The following is a 23,652-nucleotide window of genomic DNA, read 5'->3' as shown; positions in this document are numbered from 1 at the left end:
ATCTTAATGCTTTCTTCTCTTAGGATAAGAAAGTGGGATCAGGAATGAGGTAGCTTCATGTCCTGTAAAACCACTGCCAAAATTATAAAACTTGGATTTAATTCAACCAGAAAGAAGGGCCGCTCTGGGAAGCAGCTGAACCACTAGAGCCCCTGGGAACTGGGACGTTTCGGAGGTAAGGAGGCACACTGAGGGGCTCTGCTTTGGAGAATGCGCCCTGGTCAGTACAGGCTGTGGGGGACTTACTAACTCGTGCTAAGCCTCACAGGATCCTAGAGGTGAGGGTCCAATTTAGGAAAGGCAGCTGGATCCAGAGAAGACGGGTGAGGAACGAGGAGGAGGAGGAACAAGAGAGGCACACAGGAAGAACTGTGGAACTCCCAATGAGGTAGAAAAACGAGTACCAAGTATGTGACTCTGCATTAGAAAGGGAAATGGGCAGAAGGAAACGAAGAGGTGATTGAACACCGCTAAAAATAAACATTGTCGGTTTAGACAACTATAAAACACATCATAATTCAGAACCACATTGCCCAATACAAGTTCCTGGTCAGTGCATTCCAGTATGGAGGTAGTCTAATTAGAAACTAGAGGGTGGTCCAGTGGTTAAGGCTGCATGCTTCCACTGCAGGGTGTGTGGGTTCAATCCCTAGACAGGGAACTAAGATCCCACATGCCACGTGGTGCAGCCAAAACCCCAAACTAACACACTACTGTGTTTCTGAATCAAAGGGAACCCCAGGAGTAAGGCTCCACCTTGTGAGAGCTACTTTCTGGTAGCCTCTCTCCTGTGAGAGCAGGTCTCTGAAATAGGAGGCGGGACCTCAGGGGACAGCAGAGAGTTGATTTAAATTCTCTTGAACCTGTTTCCAGAGGGCAGAACCCAGAATTAGCTAGGATGTTCAAATGTTTTATATTTTCAATAGATTTCTAGAAGGGATCTGCATTTTCACAAAGACTGAATGGAAGGATCCATAATGGAAACTGCTGTCTCAAAAACACCCCAGGATCTAGTACACCAGAACCCTCCAGTTCATGCCCATAGCACACACCCTGGTCTGTGCTGAACACCAGGCAGGAGTATGGTTTCAGGAGCTCATTCCAACTCCAGGGTCCCCATTCTTGAACTGGGAAGTGGAAGGGTCATGTACACCACAGCTCTAGGGAGACTCAGTGGAAGGGACCTGAAATTCTGTTGCAGTTAGAGAACTAGCAATGTGGAGCCTCCCATTTGCCCAGCACTCAGGTTTTGTGTGGTGGCTCTTTACTATTGGGAGAAATCGCTGAGAGCAGAACCCACCTGTGTTGGATGGAGTGAAGCCTGGCAGGGAGGGGCTGTTGAGGCCAGGGAGCAACACAGGAGGAATGCCCTGGAGCGCCGGGTATGCCGTAGGAAGGTTGAGAGCCTGCAGAGGGGCGTTGTCGAACATCCCTTGCTGCTGAGCTGCCAGTCCAAGGACCTCATTGGCCTTTTTAATCCGGTCCAGCTCTTGTTGAGCCATCAGCTGACGTACAGTGGCTGGGTCAAAGTACTCTTTCTCCTTGTCCAGCTGGCTTCCAATGGTGTCTTTAACTTTGGAGATATGCTGTTGGGAAAAGATATGGTCACGTACAGACAGCCGAGCGCTGTACTTGATGCCACACAAAGTGCACTCTGTTTTGGGTCCCTCGTAACTTGTTTGGTTTATACCAAAATGCTTGGCCATGCTTAACTTGGACTTCTTTTCTTTTGCCCGGGCATTCTGGAACCAGACCTGAACAACTCTCTTTGGCAGTCCAATGTCATTGCCCAGGACTTCACACTCCAGCATGGTGGGTGTCCGGTAGTCATTGAAGCATGACTTGAGGACCTTCAGCTGCAGATTGGTCATTTGAGTGCGAAAACGTTTCTGCCCGGGCCTGTCCCCGCTGTCTCCAGATTTGCCTGCTGACCCACTCACACCAGGGCTTGGAGAGCAGGGGTCTGCAAGGCTTGAGGTTTCACTGTAGTCCACGGTACCTTCATTGTCATATTCCTTGCTGTAAAAGCTGGGAGCTGGGCTGACCAGGCCGGATGACAACCGATCTTCATACTCAGACATTGCCATCATGGCTGCTTTGGTCAACCCTTCACTGGGCGCAGAAGAGGATTTGGTTTCAGTTGCTATTCCCGTCGCACTATCATTATCTGCATTGCCCTCATCTCCAGTAGTGGTATCTGTGATCGCTGTGTTGACTGAGGAACAGTCATCATTGTCCAGCTTAGTCTGGTCAAAGTTTAGATTAACTGAGGACATGGAGGGGCTTTCAAAATCTTCCATGCCTTCCACCTTGATGGAAGAAGGGCTCAGAAGAGTCCTGGGAGACAACTCCATGGTTTTGCTCACAGGTGAGAGGGGAACACCTTGGCCATCACTACTGCTTGGGGGTAGGTGGGAAAAGCTAGTTCCATCAAAAATATCTCCCTTCATCTGCAGTCCCCCGTCACAGTCTAAGAGCATTGCAGACAGAGTTAGGTTGTAGCCAGCTCTCTTGGCTTCATGCCAATGACGGGACCGGATATGAGCCTCCAGGGCAGTCTTGGCTTTGAAGAGTGCTCTGCAGAAAGGGCACCTCCTGTGGGCCTGCGCTGGGCCCACCGCCCGGAACTGTCCTTTCCTTTCCCGGGCCCGGGTGTTCTGAAACCAGACTTGGACTACACGTTTCTTCAAGCCCACCTCATGCGCGATGTGATCCAACATCTTTCGAGTTGGATTGGAGTCCAAGAGATACTTTTGGTAGAGAATTTCTAACTGTTCTGGTGTGATAGTTGTCCTCAGACGCTTGTCTCTCTGAGGTTCTTCTCCCCCTGTCCCACTGTCGTTTTCTCCAGGGCTTGCGCTGGCCTTTTCCTCCAGCTTCCTCTTTAGAGTGTTCATCGTGGAGGTGGGAGTTGAAGGGGAAGTGGCTGAGCTTGCCGGAATCTGAGGTATGGCCCCAGAGAGCAGCTGGCTTGCCAGCAGTGGGTTACTGGGGTCAAACAGCATGAAAGGCATATCCAGTGACCTGTCCAAGAACTGGGGGTGGATGAATTGGTTCTGTGCACTCAGGAAGTGAAGCTGCTGATGCTCCTGCCAGTGCTCAAACGATGGGAACGCCAACTTGCACTGGTCACACTGGTAGGGGATTAGCTGAGGAGGTAGGTTGGCCAGCGGCTGAGGAGTTGACGTATGGAGGGGCTTGAGGGGCAGGTGGGAGAGCTGGGAGGGGCTGGGGCTTGACTGGGGCAAGGGGCACTGAGGAGGGGGCACCTGTGGAGGAGGCTGCGTAGGTACCGGTGCGGGGGACGTCAGCTGCGGGAGCTTCTGCTGGGCAGCGCTCATCTTCTGCTCGGGCTGGTCTTGCTGCTGCAGCTCTGCCTTTGGTTGTCCTTGCTTCTCCTGGGTTTGGTTTGGCTGTGCACTGGGAGGGTCAGCCTGCTTTGGTTTCTCATCACTCGCCTCTGGTTTTGCACTGAAGGTGGCCAGCTCATCGGCCTCTGATGGAAGCTGTAAGAAAGCAGAGGATGCCGTATTGGCTGCGGGTGCTGGGGCGCTGTAAGCCTGGGAGGGCATTGGGGTGCTGCAGGAGGAACTGGTGGGTGTCAGGATTTCCATGGCATCCATGGAGTCCTCATTCTGGCTGTCATCCTGCCCTTCCTCGTCCTCATCTTTGTAACACAGCTTCTTCTGGTGCTTGATGAGATCGAAGATGCGCTGGAACACCAGGCTGCACTTCTTGCACTGGTAGTTCAAGTTGCTCGTTCGAATATACCTATCATTTGTAAGCTCACGCCGCTCTCCATCTTTGCCCTCTCCCTGATTCTCATAATTTTTCCTGGCCTTCTGTCGGGCGTTTTGAAACCAGACCACTATGACTCGGGTTGGAAGGTTCAGTAAATTAGAGAGTTGCTCAAATTCGTCATCCTTTGGGTAAGCGTTGGCATCAAAGAAGTCCTGCAGGACCCTCAGTTGATAGTCAGTAAACCTTGTTCTCGAAGACCTCTTGCTCCCCCAGTACTCCTGCTTCTGAGGTTCTGGTGAAGGGGGCCGAGAGTCAATCTTGAGCTCCTCCAGGCTGGTGATAGGAGGATTGCTGAAGTTGTAAGGGGAGTCCTTGTTCCGCTGCCGCTCTTTGAAGAGCGTGTTTCTGAACCAGTGCTTGATCACTTTCTGGGGCAACCCAGACTTGTCTGCCATCTCTTTGATCTGCTCTTCACTGGGGGAGTTGTTAATGTCAAAATACTGCCGCAGGACTCGGAGCTGGTCATCCGTGATCCTGGTGCGAGGCCGCTTATTCTGCTGCTGGAGCAGACTCGGATTGAGCTGATGCTGGTACAGCTGGGCCAGGTCCGTGGGCAGGGGCTCCACGGGTCCAAGCTGAGGGGGCAGCTGAGCCGGCAGTGTCTGCAGTGGCATCGTCTGCATCATGAGTGGCGAGAAGATGGGCAGCTCCATGGGCACGGAGAGCTGGGTGAGCGGCACGGATGGCTGGGCCGGGGCGATCGTGGGTGAGGTGATGGGGGGGGCCGACACAGGGATGGCTGGGGTGGATGCTGGCTGGGGCGGCGCTGCCGGCAGCGGGGGTGGAGGCGGGGGCGGCGGCGGGGGCGGCGGCTCGGGGGTCTGAGGCCTCAGGGGGTACAGCTTGTCATAGTGCTCGCGGTACTGTTTGGCAAATCTCTCTAGCTGTTTAAATGGAAAGTAATTTTGATGAACGTGCTCTTGATGACTCTTTAAAATCAAGATGTTAGAAAACAGCTTGCCGCAGGAATCACACTCAAGCTTCTCTGGGTTCTCGCCCTGTTCTGTCTTCCCATTCTTCTTCTGCACCTTCTGCTTGTTCTCGTTGTACTGGATGACCAGCTCAAAGCCGAAGTTCTCCAGCAAGGCCTTGGTAGCGTTCCCTCTGGCATCTGAGGCAATGCGTGGAGGGAGCATGGAGGGCTCAGAACTAACCCCCGCGGCCAGTTCTTTCTTCTCTTTGGCCTTCAAGGCATCGGGCAGTGATTCCTTTGGTCCCGAGTTGATCTCTCCCCCCTCGGCACTGTCCCTGTCTCTCTGGCTTTCTTTCTCCTTCTCTTTGATAACCAGTTTGTTTTTCTTTTCAGTGTGCTGGCCGGGCTGTAGGAGGGCAGGATGACTCTGGGGCAGAGGGAGCTGGCTCTGCTGCTGCTGCTGCTGCTGCTGCAGCATCTGCTGGTGGCCCTGCTGCGGGATCTGAACCTGGGCCTTCAGGTCTTCCAGCAGGCCTGGCCCCGTCCCGGTCAGCGTTAGAGCCCCACTGGTCACCGGCAAGCTCACCTCCGGGTTGAGCTGGAATTCAGCACTAGGGATATAGAAGGGGAAGAGGAGATGCTGCTGCTGCTGCAGCTGGAGCAGGGTCTCGGTGGTCATGGGGAAGTGGGGCAGAAGGGTGGGGTTGAACAGCTGGGACTGGATCAGAGCCGCCTGCTGCTGCAGCTCCTGCTGCAGGTGAGCTTGAACTTGAGCCTGGGCCTGGGCCAGTGTCTGTGCTTGTTGCTGCTGCTGCTGCTGCTGCTGCTGCTGCCTGGATGCAATCATGTCTGCCAGCTTCTTCCGGTTGGCTTCCTTGGGCTCTGCAGGGGATGCAATGTTGGCACTGATGGGGTTCCCCAGGGGTGGCATTCCTATACTTTCAGCGGGCACTTGACTCAATAAGCTGGAGCTCACAGCGATGCCAGCACTGCTTGGGTTGGTGCTGGTAAAGGTGTTACTACCACTGGTGCTCACAGGACTCGGGGTGGAGGAGCTCAAGGGGGCTGTGCTGCCGCCCCCGGCGCCATTACTGCTGCTGCTCGCCGCCTCCAGCTTGGCTGCCCGGGCCTTGGTCTGATGCAGCACAGAGCGCATGTGGATCTCCAGGGTGGAACTCTGGCTGTAGGCCACGTTGCAAGTGTTGCACTTAAAAGGTTTGTTGTCAGGGCTGCTGGTGGGTTCTGGCTGACCGGTGGCCGATTCTTGAAGGGCTCTCTTTAACTTGTGTAAGTGGGAGACAGAATTGTAGTGCACGAGCAGGATGTTCTTTTGAGTGAAAGATTCCTTGCAGACGGTGCACTTGTAAGGGCGAGAAGGGTCCAGGAATTTTTCCATGGTGAAGTTGGGGCCTTTGCGGAAAGGTAGGGCTCTCTTTGGCTCTGAGCCCGAGTCCTCTTGTACCGACCCAGAGTCGCTGCCCGTCGGGCTCTGTTTATCCTCCAAGTCACTCTCTTCCTCCTTGTCTTCCTCCACGATTATGGTATGGTCCTCGGCCAGGGTGGGGTCCCCCATTGCCAGGAGGTCCCCATTGGCCAGAAGGCCACCATAAAGCTGCTGGATGTCGGCCTCACTCAACTCCAGGTGGCTTGTCTCAAGGTGTTTTTTCAGAGCCTGGAAAGTTCGGAAACTGCGCTGACAGAGACAGCACATGGTGGCCGCTCTGATCACATGGTACTGAGAGTGCAGCTGCAGCTTCTCCACGGTCTTGAAGGCCAGGCTGCACTGGTTGCAGCGGTACTTGTACACGTGGCGATCCGACACCGGCAGCTGGGGCCTCTTGGCGTGGACCTCGTTGAAGTGCGTCTGGAGGGTGGCGGAAGTTTTGAAAACCTGGTTGCACCCCTTCTTCCAGCACAGGAAGCCTGAATCTTCTCTCACAGAGCCCGGGTCCACAGGAGAGGGTTTCAAATCTCCACTGTGTTCTGTGCTCGCAGAGGGTAAGATGTTCTTTCCCAGATCTTCTGAGGTTTCTGTAAAGAAAACAGAAATCAAGCCCAATGATAAAGAGGGCTTCGAGCTGCCTGCCTAGCAAGGCCTTGTGAACACAGAATCTGATGATGGGGGAAGTACCCAACCTGCAGACACACACTCTCCACGGAGCCCCCCACTGCCTGCCCCCAGAGAGCACATGCTATATGAGCACATAGGAAGAAGAGAGGAAGAAAAGGAAATACAGAAAGTCTCAACTCTTAGTAGGCCTATACCATCACACAGATCTGTCTTTTAAACAATATCTGTTTCAGTTTCTCAACAAATAAAAGGATACCACTTTTATATGGATCTAAACTGTAGAATATGTGATTTAGTGCGCTGCTAAGATGTGGGGCATTTGTAAGGACTGCTGTCCGTTGTAACAAGAAATTTTGGATGTGGGGATATATTTTGGATATATTTCTTAGGCATTAAATTTCCTGTTACAACGTGACTTCTGACTATCCTCTCTATTCAATAAGCAATGCATGTTCAAGTGGCCAATTATAAGAATACATTAAAAAATTTTTTCTACAGTGAGATCATCACACCCATAAATATTCTGACCCTTTTTCAGGTCAGTGGTACACTGCCTAGTATGGAGAAATCACAAGGGAGGAGGTGGGGCAGAGCTCTTCCCAACTTAAATCTTAGCTGCTGACAAGATGTCAGTGATGGAGGAGAGACTCATAAACAGAGGTCCCACCCAGTGAGGGCTCACCACAGGGCACCACCAGCATCTATGTTTACAACAGCGTCCCTTCCAAATGTTCTTTTCTGCTGCCTCCTATGAGACAGTCCTGGAAGTCTCAGAGAAGAGTTCTGTGCAGATACAGCACCTAGAAAGATACCTAATCCAGTGCCCTGAGATCACCCGTGTGCTCCACAAGTCCCTCATGTTTAAGTCCTCAGAGAGGGAATATGTAACGGCTTGGGATGGTAAGTTGTGTGTGTACTGACTGAGTCTCTGGTCATTAACTTCCTCACTGTACAGTCTAAGGGGACATGTGTCCACCAGAACCTCACTGGTTCTCACCTGAGCTTTTCTCACTTCAAACCACAAGAAGAGCAACAGATACCCACTAAGAGCCCAAGTATCCAGTGCTGACAACAGTGCCCCTCATCCCTTGAAAAGTTATATTCAGCTTAGGAGTACAGTAAGGAATCTGCGGCACTCTTGCCCTATGAACATTCTTTTTCTCTTCTCAAGGTCAAGAGTCATGACACTAACCAGGCTGCTTTCCTGCCTCCTCCACACTGGAGCTCCCGTCTCGATCTGGAACAGCCGCTGGGAGGAACATGCTGCTGGGCATCACCATCTCAGGGGTGGTCACCTGAAGAGCAAGTGGCAGAGACACGAGGCAAGTCAAAAGGAGAGGAAAGAGACCCAAATAGGAAAATGTGTAGAAATTATTTAATAAGCAAAATTAGCCTTCACCACTGTTAAGACTGGAGGTGTCACTTTCCATAGCTCACTGAAGATTCATGTTTATTAGACAAAGCTCACATCAGTCAAAAGTGTTTCTACGGTTACATTCTGGACATAATTAGCAGTGCACACTTGAAGAATAATCTTATTATTAATATTTTTCCTTTATGCAGAATTTTGACTTTGATCACTGACAATGTTTTGTCATGGGCTGTGAAACTTCTTGTGCAACCAATTAGGTAGATAAGTTGAAAGGCCCACCTTAAGCTGCTGAAAACATAATAAGGGCCCTAATTAAATCATACCTAGTAAAGTACACTGTAATCTTGAAGCAGGGAGCATTGTAGTACTATTTTCAAAATGTATTCAGGCAAGAAGAGGAGGGGAATGAGCGAGAGAAAGGGTAAGAAGAAGAGAGGAGAACAAAGGGAAGGCTAAGGACATGCAGACGCACTGGCAGATTTTCTAGGAAACAACATTTTGTAACCCTTTATAAACTGAGATCAAGTGCAAATGAGCATTTCTTATGACTCACTGCAGTCAGGATTTCTCCCAGGGTCTCTGCCTGAGGCACACAGCATTGGAGGGAACCCCCACCTGTGTGGTAGCCCGGAGGGTGTCCTGCATCCTACAGCAGGGCAGCCCCACCTCGGCCACGGCTATTGCTGCCCAATATAGCAACCTGGGTCAAGAGAGCTACAATTTAAGGTCAGATTTTAGGGATTTATTTCTCCAGGCTGTCCTGCCATCTGGCCAGAAACTTGTCCAAACACGTTATCATTTGCCTTCCATTAGTGTGATAAGAAGCCCTCAGTATGCAACATAAGGCTAAAAGCATCTTCGTTTAAAAAGAAGCAGTGCCCCTTTGCCTGCTACAGGACAGCAAGGTAGTTGAGTATATTCCCAGGTGAATCAGAAATCATCCCCTGTTTGAATGCAGCCTGAGACATAAACTGACCCCGAGGTTACAGGAACAGAAACATACAGTCACCACTAGCCCTTCTACATGGCACCCAGCCCACCTGGAGACGTTGTTTCCTCATCAAACATGACCACTGAGATAGTATCTTCTCTTGCTGTTGCAAAGACCAGAACATCTAGATTACTGTTCAAAATTAAATATTTAAAATAAATCTTACTATTAATTTCTAATGGTTTAAGGATTCTGGCCTTGTTCAAAATCGCTGCTGATGCATTCACTAGAATCATCAGTGGTAGGTTCCACCTCAAGGGGAAACTCGGACAGCTGTCCCCATAAATACCAAAAAGGTAACTCCCCTTACATTTCAGGGTGTTAGGATAATCTCAGCAACCCAGATGCCCAAAGGTGCAGAAATTAAGCAACAGGCACTGGAGAAGGGCTCTGAGGAGCCCCGTGTTTATGAACAGCAGGTGTGCGGCAGGTGCACGTGAGTGACACAGAACCCCTCTTGCCCAGACATTGCACCCTCACACAAAGCTCACCGGCAGCTGGTTAAGGCTAGCTGTTGATGAATCGTTAGGAATAGAGCAGAGACTGCCAAACTCATTCCATCTATTTTCTTTTTAATAGAAAGCATTTCTGACCAGTGTGGTTGGGGAGTCCAGCGGGAATCCAAGAAGTGAAAGGTCACCGATTAATTTATAGTCCTCAACCAAGGGGGAGCACGAGGTTGGGGGCAAGATGGGGAGAAAGGGAAAGGAAAAAAAGACTGCCCCCCACTTCCTTTCTCAGTTGTAGCTGCAGGATCAGTCCTTTCCTGGGATCTTTAGGAATTATGAAAAATGAATCATGAGAAATAAAAAAAAGCCCTACAGAGTAAAAAAGAATAAAATTATCTAACACCTCAGCTGCACATCATTATAGAAAACTGTGGGCTCTTTATACGCGTTACAGTAAGGCAGACATCCCCTCTAACAGACTCAGTACGACGGATCAGTAATTGTTTTCATACACTTTAATTAGAAAAACTCAGATGGCTATGAATAATAATGGAAAAGAGAGACTTTTGCACTTGAAAGGTTGAAGTCAATCAAGTGTGAATGACGGCAAAAAAGAAAGAAAAAAAAAAAAAGACACCAATTCATCAGCCCTCTGTTGTCTCGCCGCGACTTTAATCATAATTCCTGATTGGGATTCAAGAAGGCAGTAAGCAGCGGTTCTTTGTCTGCCTTCACCTTCCATCAATTAACTCTCCCCGAAATATAATCATCAACCTCACACGCTCCTCTGCATCTTAATCTGGGCCTCCAAACCTGTAAGTCTTGCCCCGTATATGTTTAAGTAATTACTTTTATCTACCTGCATCTTCTCATCTATAGTGTACCCAACCTCTCCCTGAAAGCAAGCAAACAAAAAAGATTCAGCATATAAAATCTTAATGGACAAGAAGTTCCCAGGAGACTGAGAGGAAGACTCCTGAAGGGAATCCTAAGGATCTAGAAATTCTGATGGGGTCTATCTGCCCATGTGTCTGAACAGAGAGATTGCAATGGCAGCCTCTTGGCTATGCAGGACAGGCCTCATGTAAGCTCTTGGGCATTAAATGTTCCTGTGTCTGTGTCCACTCCTCCTTCTACCAACTTCTCAATCCTGTCGCTCAAAGTTTCCACGCTTTTTTGGTCAACAGCCAAAAGTACGGTTCTGCCGAGGGCTCACTGAGGAGCTGTGCTCACAGAAGATGACAGAAGTCGGCCAAGGGCAGAGTTCCTTCAGCACCCCTTGTCTCCCAATCAGATCTGGTGGCCACGCAGCATGGAAGGCTCAAACCACCCCAGCCAGGCTGGAGGTCCCTGGGAAAGGCGGTCACTCACCAGTGCCAAGCACAGTTCTGTAAAGGCCTTCCTTTCACGAGGAGCATCGGAGCACGCTGGCAGGTGAAGGGACCAAACCTGCCCACAGTATAACCAGCCCCCTTTCTCCCTCACCCGACGTGTCCAAGCTGCAAACCCCCCAAGCACTGGATGCCATTACACACACTGTCCCAGCACCCCCAACCACAGACTCAAATGCCAAACAAAGAGATTAAGGTTTGGCCAGACCACACTATCAGTCCAAACACCTACTTGTCCTTCATCGACATCCATGTAGATTGATTCTTCCAGTAATCTTACAACCATACACAAGGAGTATGTTAAGTTCCATTCCCCCGTACTTGTCACTAATGTATAAAGGGGACTTAAGACTATGAAAACAGACTTTTAACTAAAAGTCCAAGTTTTTCAGGTAAGAAAGTTCAATCTCTTAGGGCAATGACTTCCTCAGAATTTGAGTCTCTCTTGATTGGTGGCAATCTAGATAGCACACGCCTTCTTCCTGCTTCTCTGAGCCAAGCCAGGTTTGCAGAGTTGATGAGAACACAGGAACAAAGTATCATCTGAGCAGGGATAGAACCTTCCAAACAAGTACACAGGTCTCACATAGAGTGAGAAATGGGGAGTTCTGCCCTGATGCTAGAAATCTTCAAGTTTCAGCAATTCTCATATATGACAATAGAAGTAGAAGCATTCTACACTGATACAAAAAATTTTCACGCTTAAACAATTCCAAAACAACTCAGTTGATGAGAAGGAAGGGCCTCAAGTGATTCTGCTTGTCCATTCATTTGACTATCATACACTAAACTTTGTACAAGGTCCCTGTGCCACTTGCTTGTGAGACAGGGCAAGACCAGATCCCTGGGCCCAAGAAGCTCACATCCAGAATAATTAACCTTTTAGATATCATAAACTCATTAGGAAATCTGATGAAAGTGGCAGGCTCCTAGAAAAAATACTTTCAAATAGACTATTGCAGATAATTTCAGGAAATCACAGGCTCCCTGGAGAGAAATTCCTGGACTCAGTTAATTGCCCTTGAACTACTAGGAAAGGTGACATGGCTTTGTAAATACCTCCTGTTCGGTTCACCATTATTTAGGATTACAATTTAATGCCTTTCAAGTTTCTATGACGTGAGTGGGCCTTAAAGCTTCAAGGACTCATCTTATAAAAGCCAGAGTCTTAGATGTGGGTCTGGTTCCCACTGTGACATCCAGGAGGGGCCACCGATGTTTACTCTTTCTTAGTGGAAGAAGCTGGATTATAAGGAGCTGCCACACTCCTTGCTTTCTTTGGGTCATGGATGTGAAATGGCCAAATACAACACCTTGAGCAACCAAGGGGTATATAAGTTTTGCTAAATTCTTAACGAAACTGTTCATGCAAATTCATCCCTCAAGGCCACCCTGAGGTTAGATCAGTGAAACCAACAGGTTCCACAGGCTGGCAAGCAAAGGTATCTTCTCAGACCCAAGTACTGCACCTCACTTCTCTGAGACTTTCATCCCCACAGCCTTGGCAGTGCTCGCCTGAGTAGAGTTGCTTTCTGAAAGGCTCACTATTCCAAGTGAAAGGACAGGTTTGCCAAAACCTAGACTCCCAAAGAGGCTGAAATCCTTCACATTTTCAGTAAAAAATCAACAGACTGAAGAGTCTCAGATGGACGGAAAGAAAGAGGGAATGGTGACAGAGGGAAAGACAGAACCTCAGACACAGGCCTTCCCAACAGAGACCTGGCTAGTCTGTACACCTGGTGAATGAGGCATTGGTCCTATTCTTTAAAAGCCACTGCTTCCAGACCTTAGCATTCTAGCTAGTGGGGGATCTAGAGTTGATGGTGCCAGTGAGGGTCCAGCTGCTTACTTCCTCCTCTGACCTCAATGGCCGCCAGGATGCAGGAGCTGTCTGCACGCCTGCAGCCAGCAAGCCAGGCGCTACTTGGCAGCAAAGCCTCAGAGGTTTTTTTTTTTTTTTTTTTTTTTACTGCCTTCCAATTGTGCCAGGTTGGGCGCTGGACCCTGGTGTCCAGAGGGCCATTTCTCTGTCTCGTTTCCCTTCTAAAATGTCATCTATGTGGCTTTTTTTTTTTAACCTAAAACTCATGAGGAAAAATTGTAGAGCAATATTAACATTCATGTGGGTGAGAAACAAATGTAGCCCTGAACCAGATTTTAAAAATCTAAGAATCAGAAAGACTGAAAAAAGGAGATAGGTGGTAGAACAGGAAACACATGAGCAGTTGTCTCTCTCTCTCTCTCTCTCTCTCTCACACACACACACACAAACACATACAGCAGAAGAGAGAAAAAAGAGAGCTGAGAAGGAGACTGGAGAGAAAAGCTTCATTAGACTCAGAGAGGCAAGCAGTGGCAGTATACCAAGGTCACTTCTAATTTAGACCATCTAATTGGCAAACAGGCTCCAAATGGCTATCATCTCACAGGACTTGGAATTAATGAAGCCCGATTATTTTCATTACCTTCCTCTGATATGGAGACAAAGTGAGAGCTGGTACCCAAGTGGGTGCCCCAGCCTCAGGGCCAGTGGCCACCTGAGAGCCCCGGTGCAGGGGGTGCCAAGCGGCCAGCCTGGTCTGGAGATGCAGATGTACAGGCACATGGTGAGCACAGAGAGAGATGCTGACCGAAAACATCACAGGAGTCAGAGAGCTGTGGGGTGAGGTGAGGTGTGTGTGTGGGGGGGGGGGGGGCGGGGGGTGGGAGCTGTGGAATTGCAGGCAGCATGGGTCCAGGAGCTGTGAAGGGGAAATGAGTGCATGTACAAAACACACAGGATAATCAAGAACTACTGAAGGGAACAAAGACGAAGGGCTAGAGAAAGGTGTTGCTGGCTGCTCCAGACTTAGCCCCATTCTCTGCTATGAGGTCACACTTTGCTAAGTGATGGAGGAACAAAGACAGTTTCCCTGTGTTAATGCACTGCGATCCCAGTAGTGTGTCCTGCCACTTAGAAGGACAGTGATCAATTAGAATAGTTCAGGACCACTGAAAATTATTGTAGGTGGTCTTTCCTATGCTCATTCAGGGGCTAGAAACCTGGCCCCCTTAAACCCCTCCCCCCACCAACCCTCCTGCCCTAGAAAAGTGAACAGAAAGAGGTGGCACAGGCAGTGTCTCCTCTACCCCCGTCACTGACTCAGACGTGAACTCCTCCGTCACTAGGTGAGGTGCTGTGTTACTGGCATCGGGGGTAGCCGCTCAGTGGGGCCTGGAGGGGCACTTTCTCACTGCCTTCAGCTTTACAGCTTTCTTTCCTTCTTTCTTATGATGTGTGAAGACACCCTCTGGAGCTCGGTTTCCCACAGGCCCAGCAGAATGAAGTGCTGTCGGTGCAGTTTCCATAGCAGAGGGCCAGAGCTGCAATTGTTCCCAGTGGAGAATATTTTTCAAGCCCCTTCATCGGTAAAAAGAAGGGGGCCCATGGAGGACACAGATATGAGATGCAGAGCATAAGCAAGCAGCTGTTACCATAGCAACAGACATATTAGACACTGCAGGTTCCTGAAAGCTGTCTGATAAGGTATTATTAAATGAAGCCTCCTCAAAACACTCTCCATTTACAACTGAACGGAAAGACATTGTATAGAAAGTAATCTATTTCCATTTATCAAGGTGGAATTTACTTTTAGAGAGACTGAAACCCAATTCAAGCCAGATCCTGAGAACTTGGACCCAGACAGCAAAAAATATTTACCAGAATTTACAGCTTCAGATACCATGGACACACCCCACATCTGCCAGGAGGTGTCTGTCTGGTAGATTGCACCAGGTTTTCCTAGTCTGCACCAAAGGCAGTGCATTCAGTCAGACCATCTGGCAAGGAAGAAGTTCACTCCTCTCACTGCCATTCATCTGAGCCACTCAGAGATAAAGCAAACATCACGTTCTCCTCTGGGAGGATGAAGGACTGGACATTGACCATTCCTTAATGATACAGTTTAGAAAATGGAGCTCTGATTTGAGGGGCATATCTCATCATGCTGTTTTCAGAGTTTCCTGCTCTAGATGGCCAGGAACAAGCAGATATACCATCAAAAAGTCTAACCAATACTTCCCCTTGGACAGTTTTCTAATAAAACTGCCATAAAAATAGCCTCCAGGGGCATGATTTTAACCACAGGTTCATTATAAACAGTTGTAAAACAATTTCAAAATTTCATTTTAACACCATACTTTTCAGAGGGAGGACAGTGGCAACTACTTAATTGTTAGGGTAAAGATCAAGATGAGCAGTCCAGTCCTCAAACAGGGTGCCTGGGTTCACCCCAAAGTATGGCCACAAACTGCCCTCCAACCTTGGCTACCTGTCTTTTTCCTGCTGATCCTGCTAAAGGATGGAGAAGGAACTGCTTCACTTAGCTCGACGCAAAACGTCCTCATAACTTAAGAAACCAGTTCAATACCGACAGCCATGCAGTAACTCCATCTTCATGCAAAGAGAGGTACCAAACTGACCTTACAGGCATCTTCAGTCAAATGTCAAACCCTTACATGATTACAGTTCCCACAAATTTCAACTTTGTTTCTGAATCCATTAACTGTCTCCTGTTGCTAGCAAATGAACTTCCTATAGTCAGCACATTTCCCACAATTTGCACACTTTTTCAGAAATGTCTGGAAAGCACCTCCATTGTGTGCTGTGGGAAAATGAGGTAGGTATACAGGGGTTTCTGAACAGGTGCCAAGCACAGCCTCTTTAGGGAGCACGTTTCTCCTACACAGTTATGTTCTTGGGGAAGTCTTCTCAAACAGGGTTTATTAACCTGGCTCTGTGGGTGAACTGTGGGTATCCTTATGCTCCCTGGCATTATACACACAATTCTGTACGTGTAGGGACGTACCTGGTGGTCCCATGGCTAAGTCTTCTCACTCCCAATGCAGGGGGCCTGGGTTTGATCCCTGGTCAGGGAACTAGATCCCACAAGCCACAAATAAAAGAGTTTGCATGTCACGACTAAAGATCCCACATGCTACTATGAAGACTGGAGATCCGGCTGCAGCTAAGACCCGGTGCAGCCAAGTAAATTTTTTTTTTTTTAATTTTGTACATGCAGAATACTTTAAAGAGTTCTTAATAACAAATGTCAAACTAGCATGCATAGAATACCCAGTAAGGCTACTGAATCATTTTCACCAGTCTCCCCCAAAAAGGATTTGAGAATCACTGCTTGAGTAACACCCCCAAGTATCTTAGGAATTTAGTACCCAAGCAAACATAGTAGTAACATCCTGTTGTTAAATGAAGAAGACTCAAATGATCACCAGACTTGATACCTTGTACCACACTGTTGCTGTTATAAAAGAATTAATATGACAAACAGCAAAACAGAAAAAGAGACACAGATGTACAGAATAGACTTTTGGACGCTGTGGGAGAAGGTGAGGGTGGGATGTTTTGAGAGAACAGCATCGAAACATGTATATTAAGGGTGAAACAGATCACCAGCCCAGGTTGGATGCATGAGACAAGTGCTCGGGGCTGGTGCACTGGGAAGACCCAGAGGGATTGGGTGGGGATGGAGGCGGGAGGTGGGGATCAGAATGGGGAATACATGTAAATCCATGGCTGATTCATGTCAATGTATGGCAAAAACAACTACAATATTGTAAAGTAATTAGCCTCCAACTAATAAAAATAAATGGGAAAAAAATTTAAAAAAAAAACTAAAAAAAAATTTAAAAAATAAATAAAAATAAAAGAATTAATATAAACAATGGCCTATTTGAGATAAAATTTATATACTGGTCCTTAAGAATATATAAATGAAACACTGTCTAATGTAAACCAATCATACAGATTACTACAGGCTCATATTTCCTAGACCAGTGTGATATTAAACAGGAAAAACAATCACCAAAGCAAAAGAATAATGTATTGAAAATGCCTCCCTCTTCACATCTCTTCCTGTTTCTTTAGGCTCCCACGGTTCCAGGTCAGCTGTGGGAAGTCCTGGGTTGGCCAAAAAGTTCATTCAGCTAGGAAATACGTTGTTCATTAGTTTCTGGTGAAAATGGAAAAATGTGTCTTTTAGTTTTACTTAGACCCGAATGAACTTTTTGGCCAACCCAGTATGACAGCCTGAGGAAAATCCCAAGGCTGGAGAGAATTCCCAGGAAACTTGTAACATAGAAACCCACCATCCACAAAAGGAAGTTTCCACTTACAGAGAATCTTTCAAAATGTTCACCAGTCTATTTGAAAATACCCATGGAAAGTTACACTTGAAGCACATAAGTCACCGTAGTTTCCCACTGGCTGCTAAAGTTCCCTTGACGTAGCACCAAATGTATATTCCTCATGACAAAACATCACTTAGGACAAACATTAGTATCACTTGCAGAATTTTGAAAAGTTTTCACATTATGTTATATCTAAATCTTGATAGTAATCTTTGGGGCCATGTTTCCAGTGGCCACTTAGAGCCATGCCCCACAGGTAGAGCAACTTCATGTTCAAAATGCAAAGCCCTTGTTCATGAATCGACACGTATTACCCAACTGAGCATCTTCCTGCCTTGAGAACGAAAGCATCCACCCGAGGGACTCCCCTGTCACGGGGCTGCATTCCTAGAGTGGGAGAATCTGGGTTCAAGTCTCAACTTTGCCACCTAAAAGTGGCATCACACCAATTAACTTCTCTGAGCCTCAGTTTCTTCAGCCATAATGTAAACGCGTCAGGCCTTTTTTTAGACAGTGGCTGTGAGGATGAAATGAAACATAATGAATCTAAGAACAACCTAGAACATGACTTGCTCAGTAAAGGCCTGGAGAACCTGAATAACAACTTGCAGTTAACTCCCCCCAGGCCTCTGCATCTGGAGGGGGGAGGATGATGAGGGATGCAGAGAACACAGAGCCCTTTGGGTCACGGCCATGCCAAGACTAAGGCTGACAGAGGTCACAGGACCATCTTTGACATTTCCAACTCTGTCCTGGCTCTGGCATCCAGCAGCACAGCATCCTGTCCCTGTCACAGTGTCACCCTTGACCCCTGGGGAGAGAAGAGCCCTGAGGTGCCGCTCCCGGCCGCCTTACCGTCATGATGAGCTTCTCCACACAGTCGGGCGCCACGCTGTGTAGGTGGGTGAGGTGCAGCTGGAGGTGGATCTTGTTGTTGAGCATGTCCTGGCAGAGGGGGCAGCGGAGCATGGGCTGCACCGAGTGCTGCGTCATGGCGTGCACGCGCAGCCGGTTGACGTCGGCATTGCTGTACTTGCAGTAGGGACACTGGTACATCTGTGGGGGACACAGCCACCCCGCCGGTTCACTCTTCAGTTCCCGCGGCAACAGTGTCTGTCCCACGCCCGCCCACCGAGACTGCACTCCCCGTCCCACTCCCCTCAGGTGTCTGAAATACTCTCCCACAGCACAGCCCCTCCGGGCCTCACCTGCTCCGGCTTGGTCTCCTCTGATGTTTTTGGTCGCTTTGAAGAAAGAGGGGACTCCGAGCTACCTGGGAAGGAGATGCGTTTGGAGGTTGCAGGAGAATCTGTCAGCTCCTTCTCTGCTTGGCTTGATGATGCTGGAAGGAAAAGCAGAAGATGTAATCCAGCAGCCAGGCCAGGCCAGCTCCCAGAGGGTGCATGCTGGGTGAGAGTCAACATTCATTCATAACTCAGGGTGTTTGTGAAACACCCAAGTTAAAGGAGGATGAGCATCTGGATGGGTTTATTGGGCACGCTGGGAAAGAAGCAAGCATTGCTTTCTGTTGCCTATGGATTTCTGTCACTATACAACTTTAACAACTGAACACGAAGGGAAAAAGGTGAAGAAATGGACTAAAAAGCTCTGAGTTGGATAAACCTACATTCAGTCTGTTCTGACGCCCCTCCCCACCGATCAAGACACAACCTGCTGGCTCATGAGAGTGGCTGGGGAAGTCTCACCAACTGCTCTGCCAGCCACGAGTCAACCCAAGAACCAGACAGACTTTCATAGATGTAATCAACGGTATGCTCCCAACTTTATTGTCACAGGTCTTGAAATCAAAGGAGACCTGATCAATGTGAACCAAAGCTTGATTTTTTTGCACATATCTCTTCACATGCAAAAAATCAAGCTTTGGTTCAGCAACTCGCTTTTGGCAGGGAGACATAACTTAAGAATGGAACTAGGCAGGGTATCAATCCAATTTAGAAACAAGCCAATGCTCCAGACACAAGAGTTTACTCAGAGTGGGTAGTTCAGAGAGAGAGTTTCCTATCTGCTTGCCCAGACCATGCCCTCTCACCCCCCACGTCACCAAAAAGACAAAACACTAATGAGGGAGGAGGGTCACCTGAGACTTAAGCAGCAAACAGTGGGTACAGAATAGTGGCGGAAGGAGTTATCTGAATCATGGAAAGAGATCTGTAAGATTTGGATGAGAAAACAGTTGGACTAACAAGGTTTAACCAGGATAAATAAGCAGGGCTCCTCTCGCATAAACACAAATCCTCAAGTGGTCACATCTGGTCATTCCGAAACCTGGTCAGTAGCTTTAAGGCTGGCCCTCTCACTTGTTTTGGATGGGGAACTCCATTTTTCAGAATCTCATTACAAGAGGCAAGAGGAAAAATCCTAAAAATGGTAGCGAGACAAGACATACCCACTGCCTGCTGCCCTCACTGAAAAATCATCTGACTCCATGCAGAAGTCATTGGTATGGAAAGCCTCATTTCTACTCTTTGGTCAGACTGCTTTCTGTCTCATCCAGTCTAGTTACCCAGCACGTGTTTCCAGCTTTGAGATTTGTTCTGACGTGGATACACAAGATGCTGTCATTACAGATGTGTGCTTTAATAAACAGTTGTAAAAAATCAATTTTGTTCATTAAAATCATAAGGCCACACAATAATTTTGAAAAAAAAAAAAAAAAAGTGAAATGCAGGAAGTATTCCAGGAAGTGGATGCTCTTCCCAGAATGCACATCTTGTGACCTTTAACCCCAGTATCTTGGTAACCTGGTCTACATAAGTTTGTAGAACATCTATTATTTAAAAAGTACAAGGACGAGCATATTGCATACAGACCCCTCCTCCTCCTCCCAACACACACATTCATAACAGTACTTTAATCTGTCTCGAATCGACTTCAAACCCATTTTGCTCTTAATGGGAGTTATTCATTTTCACTTGAAAGGTAATACATGACGGCTGGATATTTAATGTGATGGACTGGCTGCCGATTAACTAGGTGCTGTAACATTCTAGTCTGGTTCCCCCATGGCCCACTTTCCATCTCCCAGACCCCCTCAGACCTGATCCCTCGAAACCCTGTGTCACAGGTTTTAGACACTTAGAGTGTGACGGGCCGCTGCCTGCACACTCCCACAACAGGAGTCTTTAATTAATGTTTCAGGGACTTGAGATCTTCCTTCCCCCAGAAGATTCCTTATTCTCCATCATTTTTCATTTTTGCTTATTTTACTTCTATGCGTTAGCTCTTCAAATTCCTCCTAAAGATAGGGTGGTAGTGGTGGAGGCATTAGGTGATACTTCAGATGCCTATTTGTTACAGCCATCTTCCACCTTCCTCACTTCCACCTCCAATCTGTAGGATTCAGGGCTTACAGTTAGGAAGGAGCTGCCGTATGCTCTCCCCTCCTTTAGGGGCGAGCCAGGATACAGAATTCTCCTGTGAACACCCATCTTCGTCTTTTTAGTCAGTCTGCCTGACCTGAAACAAGACTTGCTTTTAAAGGACAATGATGCCACCTTATCAGTGCCCTCCATCTGTGCTACCCACCCCCCTGCCCTGCCCAGAATGACTGTCAGCCCTGCAGTTGACGGGCAGTGTGGGTGAACAAGTAGGAGGCTGAGACCACCAGACTCGCCTCACTCACTGAAAAAGGCAAACCCAGTGTAACCCATTGCAGCATTAGTTTCCTCATATGACCAAAGGGTCCATCCTCTTCCTTCAGCGCTGAACGTGTAATGAATTGTGAAGAGGTTGCAGAGGTGAGAATTCTGGTTTCAGAAGCCACTCTTCTTTTCCCTTTGGGTGAAGAAGGGGACTTTTATTATCTCCCCCCTCACCCCGCCACCCCACCACCATACTCTCATATTGCTCTGGAATTCTAAAGGCTTCCTTTGTATGCTCAAGCTAAGGAGTCCTTCTAAAGTGTTTCTAAAAAATAAAATCACTCACTCACTCATTCCTCTTTCTCTGGAGCAACACAGCAGCCCTGCTCTAATACGAAACCCTGCATCCACTGGTGTAAAAACTTCCAGGGCTCATCTCATTTCTATCTGGGGCAATCTGCATTTTTATTAGATCAGATTTGTCTAGAAGTGGACGTTAGCCACCTAGGCTTTTTCTCTAAAGATAAAGCTGTGCCTTTCTCATATCAGAATCTGTTAACACCCAGTTATAATTCCATTGTGCATCCCTGGGTGATGTGGGGAATGCTCCAAAGAGTTAGGTTAATGAGGCTGACAGGCATCCTCCTAGCCTGACCCCAGACATTAAAATGTCAGTCCCTATCAAACCATGGTGCCAAAGCCTTTATAAAAATTTCTGTAGGTGGGCAAACAGCTGTGCAAGTTCTCCGTCAGCAGGCTGGAACAGGATTTACTGCTGGCCATGACAGTCTAACCTTTTCTCAAGCTTCTCTCTGAACAACTTCTCAAGGGCCAGAGTCCTAAAGTCAGTTCCTACTTCAGTTCTGTCACTAGCATACATTGTAGGCCATCAGTAAATGAGGTAGTGCAAATATCAAAAGGGAAAGCAATGTGGTTTGAAGACTTTCCAAAAGTCTAACTTAAAATTCTAAGAAATGTCACAGGTCTGGAAAACATTTTATTTGTTAAAAAATTAATTAGTGGTCACTTGAAGCCCACTATGACATCACAGCAGTAAGATACAAACATGCATCCAGAGACAAGCTGTAATTTTAAACAGTGCCTAGACCCACTGGTTTATACTGGTCAAAACTTGAAGGGTTACAACCTGTAGTGGCTTCTTCAACAAAGACAAACTGAACAGGAGTGGATGTTAGCCACCTGTTCAGTTAGCCAAACTGAACATTCTAGATCTTTTACAAAAAGGCATGGTTAAGTAAACCATGGGACAGCCTCTTCACTATTAAATGAGGTTACATATGATAGCAATGCAGCAATGTGGAAAAGTCCTTGAGAATGTTAATCTGAAGGAACAAAAAAGATAAAATGTGCATTATACCATGATACAGCTCTGTAAAAAATAGGGATTAGGAAAAAAGACTGAATGAAAATGACTGCTGTGTTTAGGTGATGGCATCATAGACCATTTCCCCATTTCCTCAGTTTGTCATGCAGTTATATTATTTTTAATATTATAATTAAAGTGTTTAGAATTTAAATTCAACTGTCCATGAAAATGTGGATATTTGGATCCATACTGTGCAAAACCTCGGGTGGTATTTTTTACTTTGCTGGTTAAAGCAATTTTTCCTCATTTTGGCAGCTGTGTCATACGAAAATATGTGTTAAATCTCAATGAATCTTCCATAGCCAACATGCTGGGCTCCTGGCACTTCAAAGGGTTTAAAAACATGGCCAGGAATCACGCGCGCACACGTGCCATGGATGACATACTCTGTAAAGCCAGGCGAGAGGGATGCTGGGACAGCGAAATGCTGGGTCAAACCCCAACCACAGCCTGACAATGTGAGCTGTGGATTCCTTACCATGCAGACTTTCGAAGGAGTGAACAAAATACTTGTTCAACTTGTCAGGAGTTGAGGTTGCCCCACCCAACTGACTGGTGAGGCACAAAAAGGACCAGCGCGTGGTGGTTATGGAGGACAGAAAATTCAAAATCAACCGTCTGGGCCGAAAACCACCATTCCCCCTTAAACTGGGATGTGCTGGCCACTGTATCTGACAAAGACAGATGCTGAGGGAGGCAGACCTGATTCATGACTCTCTGTTTTATTCTCTTAGGTTCCTCTACATTCCAGGCAGAAGAATTTCATTTCAAAGGGAAAGACAGTAGTCAGTGCATGGCTTCCTCAGGAAAAACTAAAACCACTTCTATGACATCAACAAACAGGTATCCATTGTTTGTAACATATCTGCTTAGGGAGTATTTAACCTCTAAAAGTAATTACTTAAAAATTTACTTCTCCTGCCATATTAATTAGAGGGAGCAAGGAACAGAAGAGAGCTGATCTGAATTCATGCAAGTTTTATTTGCAGTTTTGAACACATGGTCTTACTCTGTTCTAAGCACACAGAATAATCAAAACAAGCCTAGTAAGGGGCTTCAGGCGGGAGGTGACTAACTGTGAAGAACAGGCAAGAATAATATCATTTAGGGGGCTTATCAAGTGGTCAGGTATGGTAGAAATACACAGCCCCTTTAACTTGACTTGATAAAACCACTTTTTATAGAACAAATTCTCACCCAATTCCAATCCTCACTAATAACTAAAATCCAAGTCACTGAAATTTTGGTGGCAGAAAACTTGAGAGTTGTACTCACGAGACCACAGACAGCCTGCAGACTTTCTCACCTAGTGAGGTGGTTGTACAACTCAAGCCAAGGAGGGCAGGGATTTGCTGCCTCCTGAAAAAGAAACCTGAAGAAACCATGGCAATGGGACAGAAATGGAACCTCACAGTACGCAGTGTTTGGTTTTCTCTAATCATTACCCAAGACATTGACTCGCCCTCCAAGATAATCAAAAGAAAAGTAC

General features: G+C 47.3%; 1 protein-coding gene across 2 annotated transcripts in view; it reads right to left on the bottom strand.

Moving 5' to 3' along the window:
• ZFHX3 (zinc finger homeobox 3) overlaps positions 1 to 23,652 on the bottom strand; it is a 249,272-nt gene that overhangs the window by 8,752 nt on the left and 216,868 nt on the right. For both annotated transcript variants that reach the window (XM_061138860.1, XM_061138859.1), the window contains exons 5-8: positions 18,383 to 18,516; positions 18,030 to 18,230; positions 7,978 to 8,080; positions 1,301 to 6,745 (exon numbers count right to left, since the gene is read on the bottom strand). In XM_061138860.1, coding sequence (XP_060994843.1) covers positions 1,301 to 6,745; positions 7,978 to 8,080; positions 18,030 to 18,230; positions 18,383 to 18,516 — 5,883 coding nt within the window. The remainder of the gene's footprint in view (positions 1 to 1,300; positions 6,746 to 7,977; positions 8,081 to 18,029; positions 18,231 to 18,382; positions 18,517 to 23,652) is intronic.

Source organism: Dama dama, chromosome 4 (assembly GCF_033118175.1).
Source record: "Dama dama isolate Ldn47 chromosome 4, ASM3311817v1, whole genome shotgun sequence".
NCBI classification, from domain to species: Eukaryota; Metazoa; Chordata; class Mammalia; order Artiodactyla; family Cervidae; genus Dama; species Dama dama.
The sequence above is the reverse complement of the archived record's forward strand: the minus strand, read 5'-3'. Positions and strand labels throughout refer to the sequence as shown.